Here is a 15834-nt window from a genome sequence, read left to right on the forward strand (position 1 = left end):
CTTGAATCTCAAGCAAGTCTAAGTAAGTTGAGTGAGTCTATAGTAGAATTGGGAGTGCATTTATAAATTTTCGATTAAATGTGTCAGGTTGAAGTGAAACACATACCGGTTTGCTTAGTGTTATGTTTCAACAACACTAGGGTTGTTCTGCACTGTTTTAGTTATTCTAGGTATTCTTTTGATGTGCTTTTCACCTGGTACCGTGTGCAATTTGAGAATACTTTCTAACCAGGTGTTCTTCAATGTGAATTACTTTTTCTTCTTGTGAATTTCAAAAACGAATCAAAACTATCTGTTTTGGAAACAGATTGGTTATTAAAACAAGTACACAGAAGACATGTTCAAAACAAAAAAAAAAAAAACGTTTCTTTGAAGTTCTGGTTTGAACAACATGTTTTAATCTAATGATCTCAAAAGGGAACCTTCCATTGACAAAATGTGGAAGATGATCCAAAACCAGTCTTATGGGTTCTCTACTTTCAGTAAGATTTTCAGCATGCCTGGTCATGACATACGCATGCTCTTTTCATACATGGGATGAATGTACACTCATTAGAAGTGGAAAACTTGAAACAGTTGTTTCATTTGTCCTTGTTTTTGTCTCTTCTCTGAACTTGTATGAGTGAACTTGTCAATTAGATGGTTCTCTGAAGAGTGAAATGTGCAAATAGATTTCGATATGTGGTCCTTTCCAAAAATCTCCCTTGTTTTCAGGCTCCATATTGGAGTTTCATTCTCCGCAAAGAAAGGTATGCCAAGAGACGGTACCCAAAAACCATAGTAACAAGGGCACCAACTTCCCACAATCCATTGTCCAGTTTCATTCCATTTACAACAGGAGTTATGTGTTCATACTGCACCTTGAGAAGAAGCCTGTATGTATGGTAGTTGAAAGAGATATACCTGATCCATGATATAAACACCGGAACTCTCTGCAAAATCATAGAAATTGGTATCAGTTTCTTAGATATTCCTGCAAAAACTGAAATTAAGTCGGTGCATAAACAAAAAATACAGGAGACTTGGGATTGGGGGGGCGGGGGGGATAATGTTGTTATCAGATAATGTGCTAGGAAACAGGCAACGATTATCCATCTTATGAATGGACCAAGCTGTTTCCTTCACCTATGTTAGAGTATAGTAGAATTTGAGAAATAACCTTATTACCAAAAAAAATTGAAAAATAACCCAGGGTATTATAGTTTCAATGGCACATTCATACCTTCACAAAGAACCCACCAGCCAACATGAAGGTCATCACTGTTACTGAAGCCAGAGTTGTTGCCCTCTTCACATCCATAAGTGTAGCACCAATAGCCAGTCCAAGACCCTGCCATTGCAAGTTTGTCAACTGTTGGTATCAGGAAACCTTATGTGCCTGTTTGGGAGGGCTTCTTTTGGATTTGCAAGGTGAACCCCCACCCGGAAAGCCTTCAAGCAATGTTTGGTGAGAAATGCGGAATGCCCAGATTAGCTATCTTTTAGCCCAATATTGGGTTTTCTATAAAGCTTCTTTAGTGGTTTCTCCAAAGCAGCTCTGCAAGAGCAACTCAACCAAAGCTTCAGCCCTCCCAAATGGGTTCTACATATACTATGTTGTCCTTTATAGGAATTTGCATGCACAGTAACATACATGGTGATCAAATGCCAATCTGCAAGTCAAGGAAGATGTGTGGTCAGGCTAGGTCAATGTGGTCAAGAGCTGGTGAGCCATTATATATGTATGTATCTGATTATTTAATCTGCCCTTTCCAAATAAAAAGGGCATGTAACCCATTCTCTGTTATTTCCATCATGTGTTTCTTTTACTTTGTTTTATTCAGATGTTACATTGACCTGATCAGATGGGCTTGACCTGTCTGCTTTGTCCAATTTGGTTGGCAAAAGTTTGGATTAACATGCTAGCTTGGTCTATGATTCTGGATATGTGGCTACACTAAACACTTCGCATCCCCTCCCCCATTCAAGTTCCTAGTTTCAATGCTTAAAGCAGCTAGGTTGGTCCTGGTTGAGTACATCATGCCAATCCTTTTATGTTTGAATTAGTTAACTGCGAAAAAGACTTACCTGAGCTGCTACAATGCAGAGAAACACTGTCAGCATGCTTAGGAAGAAAGGACCAACACTCAGCCTCAATCCTGCCATGAAGTAGACAACAAGAAGGAACAGTATGGGTAGGAAGAGGTCAAGTGGGAGATCACTTGTTGTCCTAGCAATGAAATAGGCACTTAGCCTGTACATGTCTACTGCTCTTTCCTTGCTTAGCATAGCTCTCTCCTGAGGGAATGTAAAGATCGCTGTGAAAACAGGAAAGAAGCCCCAGAAGACAGCAATAAAGAACAGCAACCCCGCCTGCAGTTAAAGAAGATAATGTAGATCAGATTAAATTTGCACTTGTTTCTGTATCCAATTTTAACACAATAGAATATCTTTTGCTTCATTCTCAGTTTTGCTTTCCATGGTGTTGGGTCAAGTTACCAACTAGTGGCACACTGTACAATGTCCATGAATAATTTTATTTAGGTTTAGTCCTGCTTCAAAATGCAGTTGTTCCCTTAATGCTCATATTGTTTGTGCCACATAATGCAGCAACTTAACAAATAACATATGCATAGCACATATCAACGTAGCAGCATAAGTCAAGTATAGATGAGATGAAATGGTTAAACATATTGGTGCCAAGACTAGTAAGGACAAAATCAGAAAGAAATGCATCCTAAGGATCTTAAAAGTAGCTCCAAATTGGTGCTCAAACAAAAATCACCTAGATCAAAGTGAGAGACTCAGAGCTATATAATTACAGCATACAGGGGAAAAGTCAAAAAAACGTTTAGTGGGGTATTTAGAAAAAAAATCAGAAATACATGCTCCAAGGAGATATTTGCCTAGATGGGATTAAATGAACCAAAATGGTTGGAAAGATTTGTAATCCTTTTTTCTGTTGTAAATACATGTATGAATATCAATCCATGTGTGGTCTGCAAGTATGTATACGATTTTGATCTGTCTTTGACATCTCATTTACAGATCATGGTAGGACTAACATTCTAGACTACAGAATCTCTCAAGCAAGAGGCAGCAGCTTTTCCAATCAAATCTATCCATAGCAGTGTATCTAAATCTGACCTAGAAACAGAACCCGCTTTTCCGTTTGGGTGGCTGATCAGTGGTTCAACTATCTGTGTCAAATGGGTCAATTGTGGTGTCATAATTAAATAATAAAAATATAAAACAGATAAAAATACAAAGAATTACAGAAACATATAGAAAACTCATAGAAAAAACTGGGCATATGCCTAATATTATATATTCATCATATTAAACAAAAATAAATGTGATAAATAAGTGTTATTAATTATAGAAATGGATAAAAATACAAAAACAGAAAAAAGAGAATTAATATCTAACCCGTGATTCGCTGACCGGTCAAATGGTTCAGCTGCTCAACCATCTGGGTCACTGGATTGCTGACCAAGCCAACAGTTTTTTGCAGGCAAGCAGTGGTGAAACAACTTGGAATTCTGGTCGGGTGATGGGCCAGTTTGATTGTGGGTTGGAAGCACTAGTACATAGATGTAGACATTTGACACTATTAAACATTTGTATACTACTAAAATGGCATCAGAGAGCAATCTTAGTAGTAACTGACCGCATAAATGAATTCTTTGCAAATCAGCATATTAGAAGACAAAAAAGCAAAGGCCAATGGCAAATACTAAAATAAATTGCTATGAAATGATGACTTTGATGGAGTCATGAAGGGCTGACACAGTGGCACCTCAAAGTAGGCCAGATTACCCTTTAGAAACCACTCCGCCCAAATCCACATAATGTCATGTAACATTTGAGGTTTGTGGACCACCTCAAGATTTCCACTAGAGTCATGCCAGCTGTGCTTGTGATGGGTTGGTGGGGGAGCATTGAAGAGTTCAGAGATGGAACAAGAGCCTGTACAACCAGCACTTTGACTTTGAAGTTCATCCTACTAGGTTGGTCATTTGATGGGTTTTGTAGCCTCTTTCTTGGCTGAGAAATATTTGATTGTGGTTAGTCAATTTGGTGATAAATTCAACAAGTTTGAGAACTTATATTGTCATTACCTGATCTTGCATTCCTTTCATGGTCTTAGAATCTGATCGCCACCACAGCAAACCCAAGATAGTTGCAGTAGCAAGAACTTGAGTAATTCTCAACCAACTCAAATAATCATGGCGCCTTTCTTTCAGGCCTCTCCAGAATAGGATGGAGTACTGTTGCCACCAGCTTGCCCCCCATTCTCGTCTTGGAGAAGATACCTTTGATATAAGTTCTTCATCAATGGAGATTGACACCGTAAGCTTCTTTTTCTCCTCTGCAACTCGTGTCTCATAGGCTTCCACAAGGTACTGTTTCCATCCAGCATAAGCGACAGTCAGAACCTAGTATTTTCTAGTTACTGCAAGAATGACGTATTATGTCCGTGACAATTTAGCATAAAAATTGACGAGAACTTGATTTTCTAAATGTTGGTATAGACTTAAAGTAAGATTTCAGCTTCTAATATTCCAAGTGAATTAAATTCTGTTATTTTTAGAGAGATCATGTCCTTTGGAGATTCAAATACAACTTTTTACCTCATGCACAACTACTGGAGATGGCTTCCCATTCCTTGTTTCAGTTTCCAAATTTCCCATCTGCACTTTATCCTCTAGTTCTGATGGTACAGAAACATCATTTATGTTTCCATTGGCAAGATCTAGCAAAAATTCTGCCGGGTTCATGGCTATAAGTGGGGAGCATCCTATGGACGAGAAATAAACCATTGCTTCTGATGCCTTTCCAAAGTATAGCAGGCTCCCTTTCCCGAGAAGGATCAGTTTGTCAAATTTGTGGAATAGTCTGCTGGATGGCTGATGGATTGTGGTTATTACTGTTTTTCCGGCCTACCATTAAGATTGAAACAGTGCTATAATGAGTTCAAGGACAAAATATAACCAGATAACCTTCCAACAAACTACTGCATTGCTTCTATTTTACTAAGCATAACTTTTTTTTTTCAGAATTGATTATTGGGTTCATTTTTTTGGTTTTCTCTGCATAAATTGGAATGGGATGAAACTACTGAAACACTCATTTTGAACTTGAATTGACTCCATTTCAGGTCTCATGTGGTGCAATTATAACCAGTTATTCATGATATATAACTGATGATTTCTTTTGCATGGGCCAAATGATGAGAATTGCCTTTGATCAAGGTTTACCAATTCTAACTGGGGACTATGAAGGCTCAATCATTCATATTTTGAATGAATTCAAGGTTGTCTGCTTAAAATTTTGTGCATTCTGAAGTCCACATTTTTGTGCCCAAGGAAAACTGATTTGCGCTAGAACTCAATTCAACTCATGGTTGACTTGGGCCAAGTTCACAAAACTTTAAGTACAATGTCCTTACATCCAAATTCTGCATACCTCTGCTATGTCATGCAACATTTGAACTATCCTTAGAGCTGTTGTTGAATCCAAGCCAGAGGTTGGTTCATCAAGGAAAAGCAGAGAAGGGTTGATTATAATCTCATTGCCAATACACACTCTTTTCCTCTCACCACCTGAAACTCCACGCACAAAGGAGCCCCCAATCATGGTGTCTTGGCACCTAGAGACAACATTTCAAGCACTCAAAATTTAGTCAGTAGAAAAAAAAATAGTCACCAGTCAGAAATATCTCCATAAGTTATGAATTGTCATAACCCATGAATGATCCTCAGAAGAATAGCTGTTCAATCTTCATTGTTATGTACTCCTAATTAGATTAAGTGATGGCAGAGAACAGAAGAATTACCGCTCTAATCCAAGCTCATAGATGACATCCATGGCCCGTTCTTCTTTCTGTTGTTTTGTCAACATCTTTGGCAGTCGCAAAAGAGCGGCATATGTTAATGTTTCTTTTACTGTAAGGTGAGGAAATAGAACGTCGTCTTGAGTCACGAATCCTATCCTGCATGTGATTCACGTTAAGCAATAACATTTTCCCCCCTCTAATTTTCACCTGTTTGGTTGGATCCAGTATTTACCTCAGAAAATATTACAAGTAATAGTAGTATTACCTACTAAGGCTCAGTTTATTTGCAGTACAAATTTCATCTGCATTGTAAATGCATGGGAGTGCAAATAGTCTGAGGGTAAATCCTGGTTTACTTTTGCTTCAGATTGGATTCTGTCTTATTTGCTTGTGAGAAGTAAAATGTTGTGATTCCCACCTTATATGAAAGAGAATGAAGGCAGGAGCAGGATTATTTGCTTGGGAGTAACCTAGGAAGCAGGATGATGTGACCTCCACTTTATATGAGAGAGAATTGAGGTAGGAGGAGGTGGTGCAAATTTTGCATCAGTATTTGAGATGTAAAATTTGCACTGCCAATGAGTGCCATGAAAAATACAAAATTTGAAACAAACAGGAGTGCTAATTGTAATTACAAACAAACGGATGAAAAACTGAACAGGGTGCATATTTTGTACTTGGTTTAAATTTGCACCCCAAACAAACAGAGGTTAAATAGATATAATGAAGTTCTTATACAATGACATACTACAGAATAACAATGTAATTATTAATTATTTCCATCCTCATGGCTACTTTGTTTTCTAGATGGTATCCCCATTTTGTGGGATTTAAATTGTATGGTTATGACTATCACATGGAAGTGGACAGATCAAGAAATTTCCAATAGTTTATAATTTGGATCCTGGGGAATGAACAGAATGGTTGGTTCAATAGGCATGCACTGCACTCCAAGTAGGGGTGCAATTTGGGTCGGATTGGGTTGGGATTTTGTCAAATTTTCAATGGGTCTGAACTCTAACCCGAGCTCAATGTAGTTGAGATTCTTTGTAACCCTAATTTGAAGGGATCTTGATCTTACATTATTCATGTAGGTGTATTTTAGGTATTTTCTTTATCATGTATAAATTATCCATTTACTTGATAAAGGTTCATCCATTGATAAAGTGGAACATCATAAAGGTTCATCCATGGACATAGGCACAAATTGCCAAACCAGATCTGTATTATTCTCTATTGACTGTTATAGCATTTGGTTTTTGGCAGTACACGAATTACTTGATGCTTCATGCTTCTTCTTCTTTTTTTTAATAAGCTTCATACTTCTTTTTGTTTGGTTTTCATTATAAGCATCTGATTATGATACAAGAAGGTATGGTAACTCATAAGAGTCTGATTATCATCCAATTAGTTTTAACATATACTGAATTGAGATTTTATTATTTTTCAAATCGCAACTATATGGGGTTGGCTATATGAATCCTGTTTCAACATTCTATACTATTTAGTGTCGTATTTATTGTTAAAATTAGGAACACTTAAATTATTTGTTATTATTTTGACCCATGTCCTTTTTGCTCTACCCCAGTCGCTTTAACTTGCAACAGATCACTTTTTCTTATGTCTGCTGTCAATGGTTTTCTATGCATGCCATAAAATCATCTTAATCTACTTTCTCTCATGATTTTTTTTTTTTTCAAGTCAAAATTCTAAACTGAGATGCTGAAATCCTACCTGCGTTTTAGAGACTTGGAATATGGTTTCTCATTGTAAGTAATTGAGCCACCAGGTGCAGATTCATTTAATCTTCCACCAAGAAGATTAAGAAGGGTGGTCTTGCCGCTGCCTGATGGACCCATTAATGCTAGAACTTCTCCTGGGCTTGCTGATCCTGTAATCCCATTTAAGATATCCTTTTCTACTGTTGTCCTCACACTTTTTAGAATTACTTTGTATGTCACATCTGTAAACTGCATCAGAAGGGAAAAAATGGTCTTAGTCAATGCATAAAAAAAATTCCCACAATAATATGATTTGTCACTCACATGATGGGAGTGGCCAGAATTTTGTTATTAAACTTTTTTGACCTTCAAATGCACTTGAGCTGTTTGAATATCTAAATGTTAAACTATGATATTTGAAAAAAGGCTTGTTTTACATGTGATACCCCTATTAATTTGTGGGTGGTCTTCTTTTTTTTTTTAGATAAAGAAAAAAATAGAAGGAAGAAAGGGAAGAAAATGGTTTACTAGTAGAGAGAGAGAGAGAGTTTGGATATATAAGAATAAAAGACATGGGACCCACCAGTCATTTTATCAAGCCTTAGAGGTCCATTCAATACAAACAAACACTACCTGAGGCTCTATAAATTTGGTGTGCATTGCTTCACATTGGGATCCACAGTAGGACCCACCAGTCATTTTATAACCTCGACCAGACCAGAACTAGAGTGTAATAAGGGGAAAATATTAATGGAACTCCGAAATTAAGAGGGGAAAAGCCTTGCAACTGAACCTGGCCACTACAGCCATGTTCAATGGGTTCCATGATTCCTGTAAAATCTCGTGTCCTTTCCGCTGTGTCTGCAAGTCATTACATTTTACTTTTTTTATCTTACTTCTAAGACAAAGTCAAATCTAAAGCAAAAACAAATCACAATTTACGTACGCAGCCTATTTGCACTCATACATTTACACCAGTGCAAATTAAATTTGCACCGCAGACAAAGTGAGCCTTCCCGTCTGACACAAAATAACTTGATGAATTCAGGAATTAAACAAGGGAAAAGGAGAATTACCATCCTTTACAACCACCATTACCTTGAGATATATGGGCAATGTGTGCTCCATGGTAACTTTCTTCCGAGTGCTGGCCCCGGCCTCAATGTCCTCAGCTGCAAGGAAACAGTCTTCCGTAAGTCAAAAAGCACAAACGCTGGAGCTTGTTGTACCAGGCTAGAAGTACTTCTGCGATATATGCCATGGTGATCTGACATTCTTAAATGAAGTGGACTTACGATGTTCTCCAAAACCAAACTTTGTATAGGTTTTCGTATCTTTTCCTTCATTGTAAAATCATCTCTGTAAGGTCACAAGTCATAACGTGGGACTTGACACAATTATTACAAGGTGAGTTCAAGCCGTTTGCACTCACCTTGTTATTTTTTGGTAGTACTTGATTTAAATATTAAAATAAAAAAAAGGTATGGATACGGAATACCTACTAAAATATTACAATTATTTATTGTTGTTTACTAGATTTATTCATAGCTGCGCTCAGACTTATAGTTTTTGCCAAATTTGAATGTACGTACCTAACATTTGAAGCAGTGTAAAATTAAATCCGAAGCTCGGTCCATAAATAAATCTAATACGCACCACTAGATAGCATTCAAAAGGTTACCTTGAAAGGTGGTGTCCTGTTCATTGCCCAGGCCGGGTTCGGGCCAGACTTTACCTTTACATTAACAAAAAATGTTCAGGCCCGAGCCCAGTCCAACCATTGGGCCTAGGTCTTGAGCCTGAGCCCAGCTCGATTATAAAGCTCGAAGCTCGAGCCTGAGACCGAGTCCGATTAGAAATTTGAAAAAAAAAAGAATTTTCTTTTTAATTCAATTAAAAGTTGTTTCATTTATACTAAAAGACCTCAAAACCTAAAAAATAATGAAAAGTCTCATTATTACTTGAAAAAAGAGAAGAAAAATATTATATATATGATTTTTTATTATATAAAATATATTTTTATTAATATAATATATTATCAAGTTGGGCCCGAGCCTGAGCCCGCGGGCCTGAAATCTTGTCCAAGCCCGACTTAGATCAGGCCGGGCCAGCCCGTCAGCTTACCCAGCCCGTGAACAGGTCTAGTTTCACATAATTTGAGGTAAATAGCAGAACAAATCTTTGTACTTTATCAATCCAATCACGAATTTACATATGCACCCCACAAATGCCCCACAATGTATCCCAACTATGCACATAGGAGATGTTCCCAATACAAGCTGAGATGGGCATGTGGGGCATTTGTAGGGTGCCCTCAGTGGGGCGCAGACGTGTTCTCCCCGATCACATGGAGTTTTGTTTTGTAAACTCAAAACGCCCACATGACACTTATGTGACGGCAAAAAGGCTCTGCAATATCACAATACCAAACACGCCCCTCATGTGTGCCGTGTTACTAAAGATTATGGGTTTATTACGATTAGACATAACCTGTTTTAGGCTATATAGATTAAGAAGTTAGAAGCTTTGGAAAAACCCAAACAACTTATCTAAATCGTATCTGCATTGTCACCATAAGGGGCCGTTTGTTTTTTGGATTTTGAGAGGGGGAAAGTTGGTCCAATTGACCAAGGAACCCATGTTCGTTTTTTAGATTTATGTGGGGACTGGGGAAAGTTTATTTTCCTAAGTATCATTTATCCAGATAAGTGGTATCATCTCTTAGGTGGGTAAATAACTTTCCCATCTAGGGGGAAAATTGCCAATACTTAGATGGGATGTCCCTTTTAGGCCCTGTTTGCTTTTTGATAAATTACTTACCTGGGTAAATGCAATTACCTTGAGTAAGTTTTTCCTAGAAAACACTTATTCGGGTAAGTTCATTTATCATGTTCTTTTATTTCTCATGTAAATAAGGCAATGACCATTTTGGTCATAGAAATCCATTATTAAAAGGGGCATTTTTGTCCCATTCAAGTGTTGGCAACTTTCCCCCTAGGTGGGAAAGTTATTTACCCACCTAAGAGATGGGTATCACTTACCCGGGTAAGTGGTACTCAGTAAAACAAACTTTCCCTAGTCCCCACATAAATCTTAAAAAAGAAAATGGGATTCTTGGTCAATTGAAACCAAAATCCCATTGGCCAACTTTCCCCCCTCTCAAAATTTGAAAAAACGCCCCCTTAATAACAAGTTATTATGACTAAAATGGTCATTACTTTATTTACATGAAAAATAAAAGAACATGAATAAATGCATTTACTCGAATAAATAATTTGACAAAAAGTGAACGATGCCTTTAAAACCATTTTGCAGCTAATGCTTTTTGTCATTGTGCATGTTTACCTTCATAGACATTTATTAAAGACTAGTAAACATGTATGTGCATTTGCACATAACAGTATCTCCAAGACAAAACTATTTACAATTCATGGACAATTTTTAAATAGTTATAAGTGGGCAATTTCTTAACTGTTATGAGTGAACAGTTATAAGTGGACAGTTTCTTAACTGTTATAAGTGGACAGTTTTTGGAATGAGAGTAAAAGACACATATGTCATTTTTTATGTCAGTTGTATGTTGCTTAGATAAGGGATAAAAATGTCTAATAAAAAATTCAGAAAATGGGATTATTCGCTCTTTCATTAGTAGTATAGATAAGATTAACAAGAGTTGTTCGAAAAAAGCCACAATAATCAGTCATAAAAGACATGGGGCCTACAACCATTCAACTTCTTAGTGTGGGCCCCATATATTTTTTCACTGCTCTGGGGGCATTATCATTGGTCCCGCCCCGCAGCCTCCTCCACAGGTAAAGCGTTCAGTTGATTCGAATTCCATTTATTACATGTCTAGGCCTTCCCTACAATATTGTAGTATTATCCTTGGCACAGACATATGTAGCCAGTAATCAAAGATGGAGGCATGGTTTTAAAAACTAGATCAGAAATTAAACCGTTTTAACCATTAATTGATTCCCGGGTCAAACAGTCTGAAACCTGGTTTTGGGATTCAAAATCAGACCTGAAACCATGACCAATTCCTAAATCAACAACCAGTCCGACTGTTCAGTCCGATTTTCAAAATCATAGAAGGAAGTATCAAGCCAAGAGCGATTACAAGCATTTGATAATTTGTATGAAATGATACTTAAACAAGCAGAAATGAAGACTTGACTTCCTCCTTTGAGGAAATTTGCTATCTTCAAGCTGGCCCAGCTAGCTTGGTCAGATTCAAACACAGCCTTATGGAAAGTTATGGGTTACAAAACTTGTAATCAGCTCATCTAATATATATATATATATATATATATAGGCTGTGTTTGATTGCAATGCAAATAAATTTGCATTGATGCAAAATTATGCTAGTGCAAATAATTTGAGTGTAAATTTTGACATATTTTTGTTTCAAATTTTAGCTTATTTTATTTGAATGCAGTACAAATGGAGAATATTAAGATATGAAGCAAAATAAAGTAAAACTCAAAACAAAATTAAATGAGAATTTGCATTTTTTTCATTTGCATTCTCTTGTATTTATATTAGTACAAATAAAATTTTACCACAATCAAATACAGCTTAAGGCTCAGTTTGAAAAGAATACAAATACAAATATATACAATAGAAATGTATTTAAAATAATATAAAATATAAAGTTTTGCACTCTACATATTTATATTTATAATCCTTCCAAACTGAGCCCAAAAATATATGAAAAGATACTTAAAAAAAGGTTCATACATGATGATAAATAAAATAAAAAAGGAAAATGTAACTTAATTAACAAAGAATGATCAAATTAAACGGTTAAGAGTAATCTGATGGTTCAAATCGATTTTGATACTGTTAAATATTTAGCAGGGACCCATTCAATGGTTGGTCCTGATTCTTAGTACATTGACATGTGGCAAGTTCCGGGCTCCACACGTCTAGTCAGGTTCTGTACCATTCCTACACATGACTAGTGATCAATTATCGCCACTCACTAGAAAAAAAAACTACGGAAAAAGCATGAATACACCGGATGCAGAATTCTGAATTCCAGTCCCCCCTATTATTAGCCCTTTCCCCTCCTATAAATCACATCCTGTCCGTGAATTTGACATCAATTCATGGTCAGAATGTATTTTTTCTATACTATAGGGCTATAAAATTCTGATCTAGGCTGATTGGGTATTCTCCCAAAAAACTATCGCTCATAATCATAGCCCCAAATCACTTCACGTGGAAAGATGAAGTAGTTAACATTGCGGACATTTGGCGAAACCAAATTTGAAGGCTATGAGACTATGACCCAGAGAGACAGAAAGAGAGATGTCTCAACTCAATGGTCTACCACTTGTTGGCCAGCTGTGGCTTCAACCTTCCCTCCATTGTTGGCCATCTCTTTTATCATTATTCTCATAGAGGACGGTTGAAGGGATAGAGACACTCCCACTATTACAGATGGGAAGAAAATTGATTAAGAGAGAGATAGAGAGATTTCAATCCTCCAATTTTCCTGTGATCATGACCACTCTCCTACATAGAAATTCAGGCTAGGGATATGGTTTAGGTCCATTAGTCACACATGTCACATGCCAGAGTCAAGGTCTAGGACTGAAAGGGTCCCAGTCAAGTAAATTTTATTTTTCATAATTTAACAAAGCATATATTAGATGTTGAATTATTATTTTTATTTAAGGAAATAGAAAAATATTTTTTTTTCAAAAAAATGTATAATAAATAAATATTATAGCTTTTCAAAAATATTGGATAAAAATACAGGGATTTCCTTAAAAATATAGATTGCATAATATCCTTTTAAAAATAATATATAATATATTAAGCATGTTGGACATAATATTTATTCTTGAAATTAAATTATAACCCAACTTTTCTCCAGCAGCAGCCCTAGAGGGTGGCCACTGGCCATGGCCCATGCTGATGACTGGCTTGTACATCCTTGGCTGGTTTGGTTCAGGCTGTGTTGGCATGCATTTAGACATCCCATTCTGATGAGTTTTCTGATTTTAAGAATCATTTTTAAGTTAATTTGGGTGTATTTAATTCGTTCAAATTAAATATTTTTTAAATTAAAAACCATTCCAAAAAGATTAAAAAACCATTTTTTTTACTTGAAACCAATCCATCAAATAGTAGAAGAAGCAAATTTTCATGGATTTGAGCTCAAAGCTATTGTAAGGTTTTGGGCTTCAGATCGATTTACCAAACACAATCTATTAGATTTGAGCCGTGATCCCAACCTCGTGAGTGAAGTACGTGGACAGGCCTGAGCCCCAGCTTTTGTCTGTGTTCTTGTTGCCCATCCCCAGCCCATGAAAACAAGGGAAAAAAGGACAAAGAAGAGAAATTAATGTGCTTACGGATTTCATCGTCGATGTCACTGAAGCCTCTGAGATCGGCGATGTCTTCAGGAGGAACGGTGAAGCCAGTGAAGGAGAAAGATAAGCCCAAGCTGGCGCTGGAGGCCCGGCTGAGTGCCGCCCCGCTGCTCACCTCGTCCAAGTCCAGCTTCAGCTGGGCGCTCCTCGACTTCCTTATGTGCGTCCTTCCGCCACCACCACCACCACCGCCACCCCCACTGCGCCCCGGCGAAGCTGCTGTCATTCGCTTCCCAAAGCTCGACTTCCTCGACAGGCTCGATGCAGTTTCCGCTGCTTCTGCGATGACCTCGCTCGACAGGCCTCTACTGGGAGACTTCCTCGCCATTATCTCCAGTAACTGATCTGATTTTGTCCTCGGCAGTCCCGTCGTCGTCGTTGAATCCATCTTCATCATCAACAATGAAATAATTAACACCCAAATTAGACTAAAACCTTAACTCTTAATCTAAGATATACGCGTCACCTTGTGTTTCAAAATGATAAAATCCATAAACCCAACTGTGGAAAATAAAACATCAACACAAAACAACTAAAGCTTCCTAACCAAATCTTTTCTTTCCTTCTTCTTCTTCTTCTTCTTTATTTTCGTATTTATATATAGAACGTAGATAAGTTTCTACACAATTTAAGCAATACACAAACAGGTCCAAACTGAAATACATTTCTGGCTTCAGTTATTTTTTTTTTTTCAGAACTTTTCTGTTGCTCAACATATCAATTCCGTACGTAGAACTTCTTCTTTGGGTTTACAGAGAAATGCTAAAGCAATAAGAATAAGAAGAACCCATAAAGTGTAAGCCACATTTCTTTGAATGTTTCTTGTGTTTTGGGTATAAACTGAAACATGAAAATAAATATTTTGAAGAAGAAAAAGAGATGAGAGAGAGAGAGAGAGACTACTATCTTTGCTAGAAAAGAGAGAGAGACAGTATACAACTCAGTTACTGCAGTTTGGAACGAAAAGGAGGAAGAGCTTGGGATCTCAATCAAATACCTTTTGGTGAAGAAAAGGGAATTCAAAGAAGAGGGAGATTGAAGAGCTGAAAGAAGCGCTGCCTTTGAAGCCAACATGCAACTCTTAACACTCTCCAACTTGCTTCTCTTTCTTCTTATAAGAGCCAAGTTGATTAGAATTACCAAGGTACCCCCACCTTCGTAACAAAATAACAATACATATTTATATATATGTTTTAAGTACATATTTTCCACTGTTGAGACGTCTACCTACAGAAAACAGAAAAATACATAGCCCATTTGGGGCTCGCTCGATTTAGTGTGGGGCCCACCTTCGAAAGCAAAAAGCCGTTATACTTCAATCCTTCCAAACGGGCTCTTGGATCGGTCTAAACGTAATAACGTAAAAAATGATGCTTGACTTATTACACTTATTTTTTACCCCAAACTTTTATCCCGCGGAGGGGTAGCTACCGTTAGGTTTTAATTTATTAAAAATCAATTAAAAAACACTTTTAAGGGAAGGACATAAAAATAGGGTTTATCGTGGCCAAGCCGGGTTGGGTTAGCACCGGTGACAAGGGCTACATGTCACTCGCCTACTTATACATGATAGTAAAAATTATATTTTACCCAATTATCCTATCTTACAATTTTTTATTGTAAAATCCCACTTATAACACACATACTACTCTCTTCTATTGTGACAGATTCTCTCACCTACAATGACAAATTTGTTAGGTGAAGAATCAATAATTATTTTTTATATATATTATCTATCACAAAATGTGTATAAAATTTATTATATATATTAAATGATATAAAATGTTATATATAATATGTCTAATAGGAGTAATATTATAATATATTTATATAAAAAATATAAAATAAAATAACATATATTACTAAGCATAAATAATATATAAGAATGGGGTGAATCCAAACATAAAACCTA

At 36.8% G+C, this 15834-nt stretch overlaps 1 protein-coding gene across 8 annotated transcripts; it reads right to left on the reverse strand.

Annotated features, from left to right (window-relative positions):
* Positions 1–344: 344 nt before the first annotated feature.
* On the reverse strand, positions 345–15077 carry ABCG22 (ABC-2 type transporter family protein). Of its 8 annotated transcripts, XR_016077795.1 has the most exons (12): positions 14920–15077; positions 13905–14310; positions 8638–8711; positions 7553–7788; positions 5819–5974; positions 5449–5632; positions 4614–4922; positions 4101–4385; positions 3863–4026; positions 3409–3562; positions 3127–3179; positions 2276–2352 (listed from the first exon to the last, which is right to left on the reverse strand). XR_016077795.1 is itself a non-coding variant. In XM_010249781.2 (11 exons), exons 2-11 carry the CDS (start codon positions 14308–14310, stop codon positions 711–713), a joined length of 2265 nt encoding a protein of 754 aa, XP_010248083.2. In that variant the 5' UTR covers positions 14920–15076; the 3' UTR covers positions 345–710. The 8 variants fall into 8 exon arrangements, 7 of the variants coding, with proteins under 7 accessions (XP_010248083.2, XP_010248096.2, XP_088746718.1 ...); XM_010249781.2 differs by lacking the exons at positions 3127–3179; positions 3409–3562; positions 3863–4026 and adding exons at positions 345–932; positions 1223–1330 and having other exon boundaries at positions 2068–2352; positions 14920–15076; XM_088890594.1 differs by lacking the exon at positions 3127–3179 and having other exon boundaries at positions 2212–2352.
* Positions 15078–15834: the final 757 nt, after the last annotated feature.

Source organism: Nelumbo nucifera, chromosome 6, assembly GCF_055504915.1.
Source record: "Nelumbo nucifera cultivar China Antique chromosome 6, China Antique-T2T, whole genome shotgun sequence".
Classification (NCBI taxonomy): Eukaryota; Viridiplantae; Streptophyta; class Magnoliopsida; order Proteales; family Nelumbonaceae; genus Nelumbo; species Nelumbo nucifera.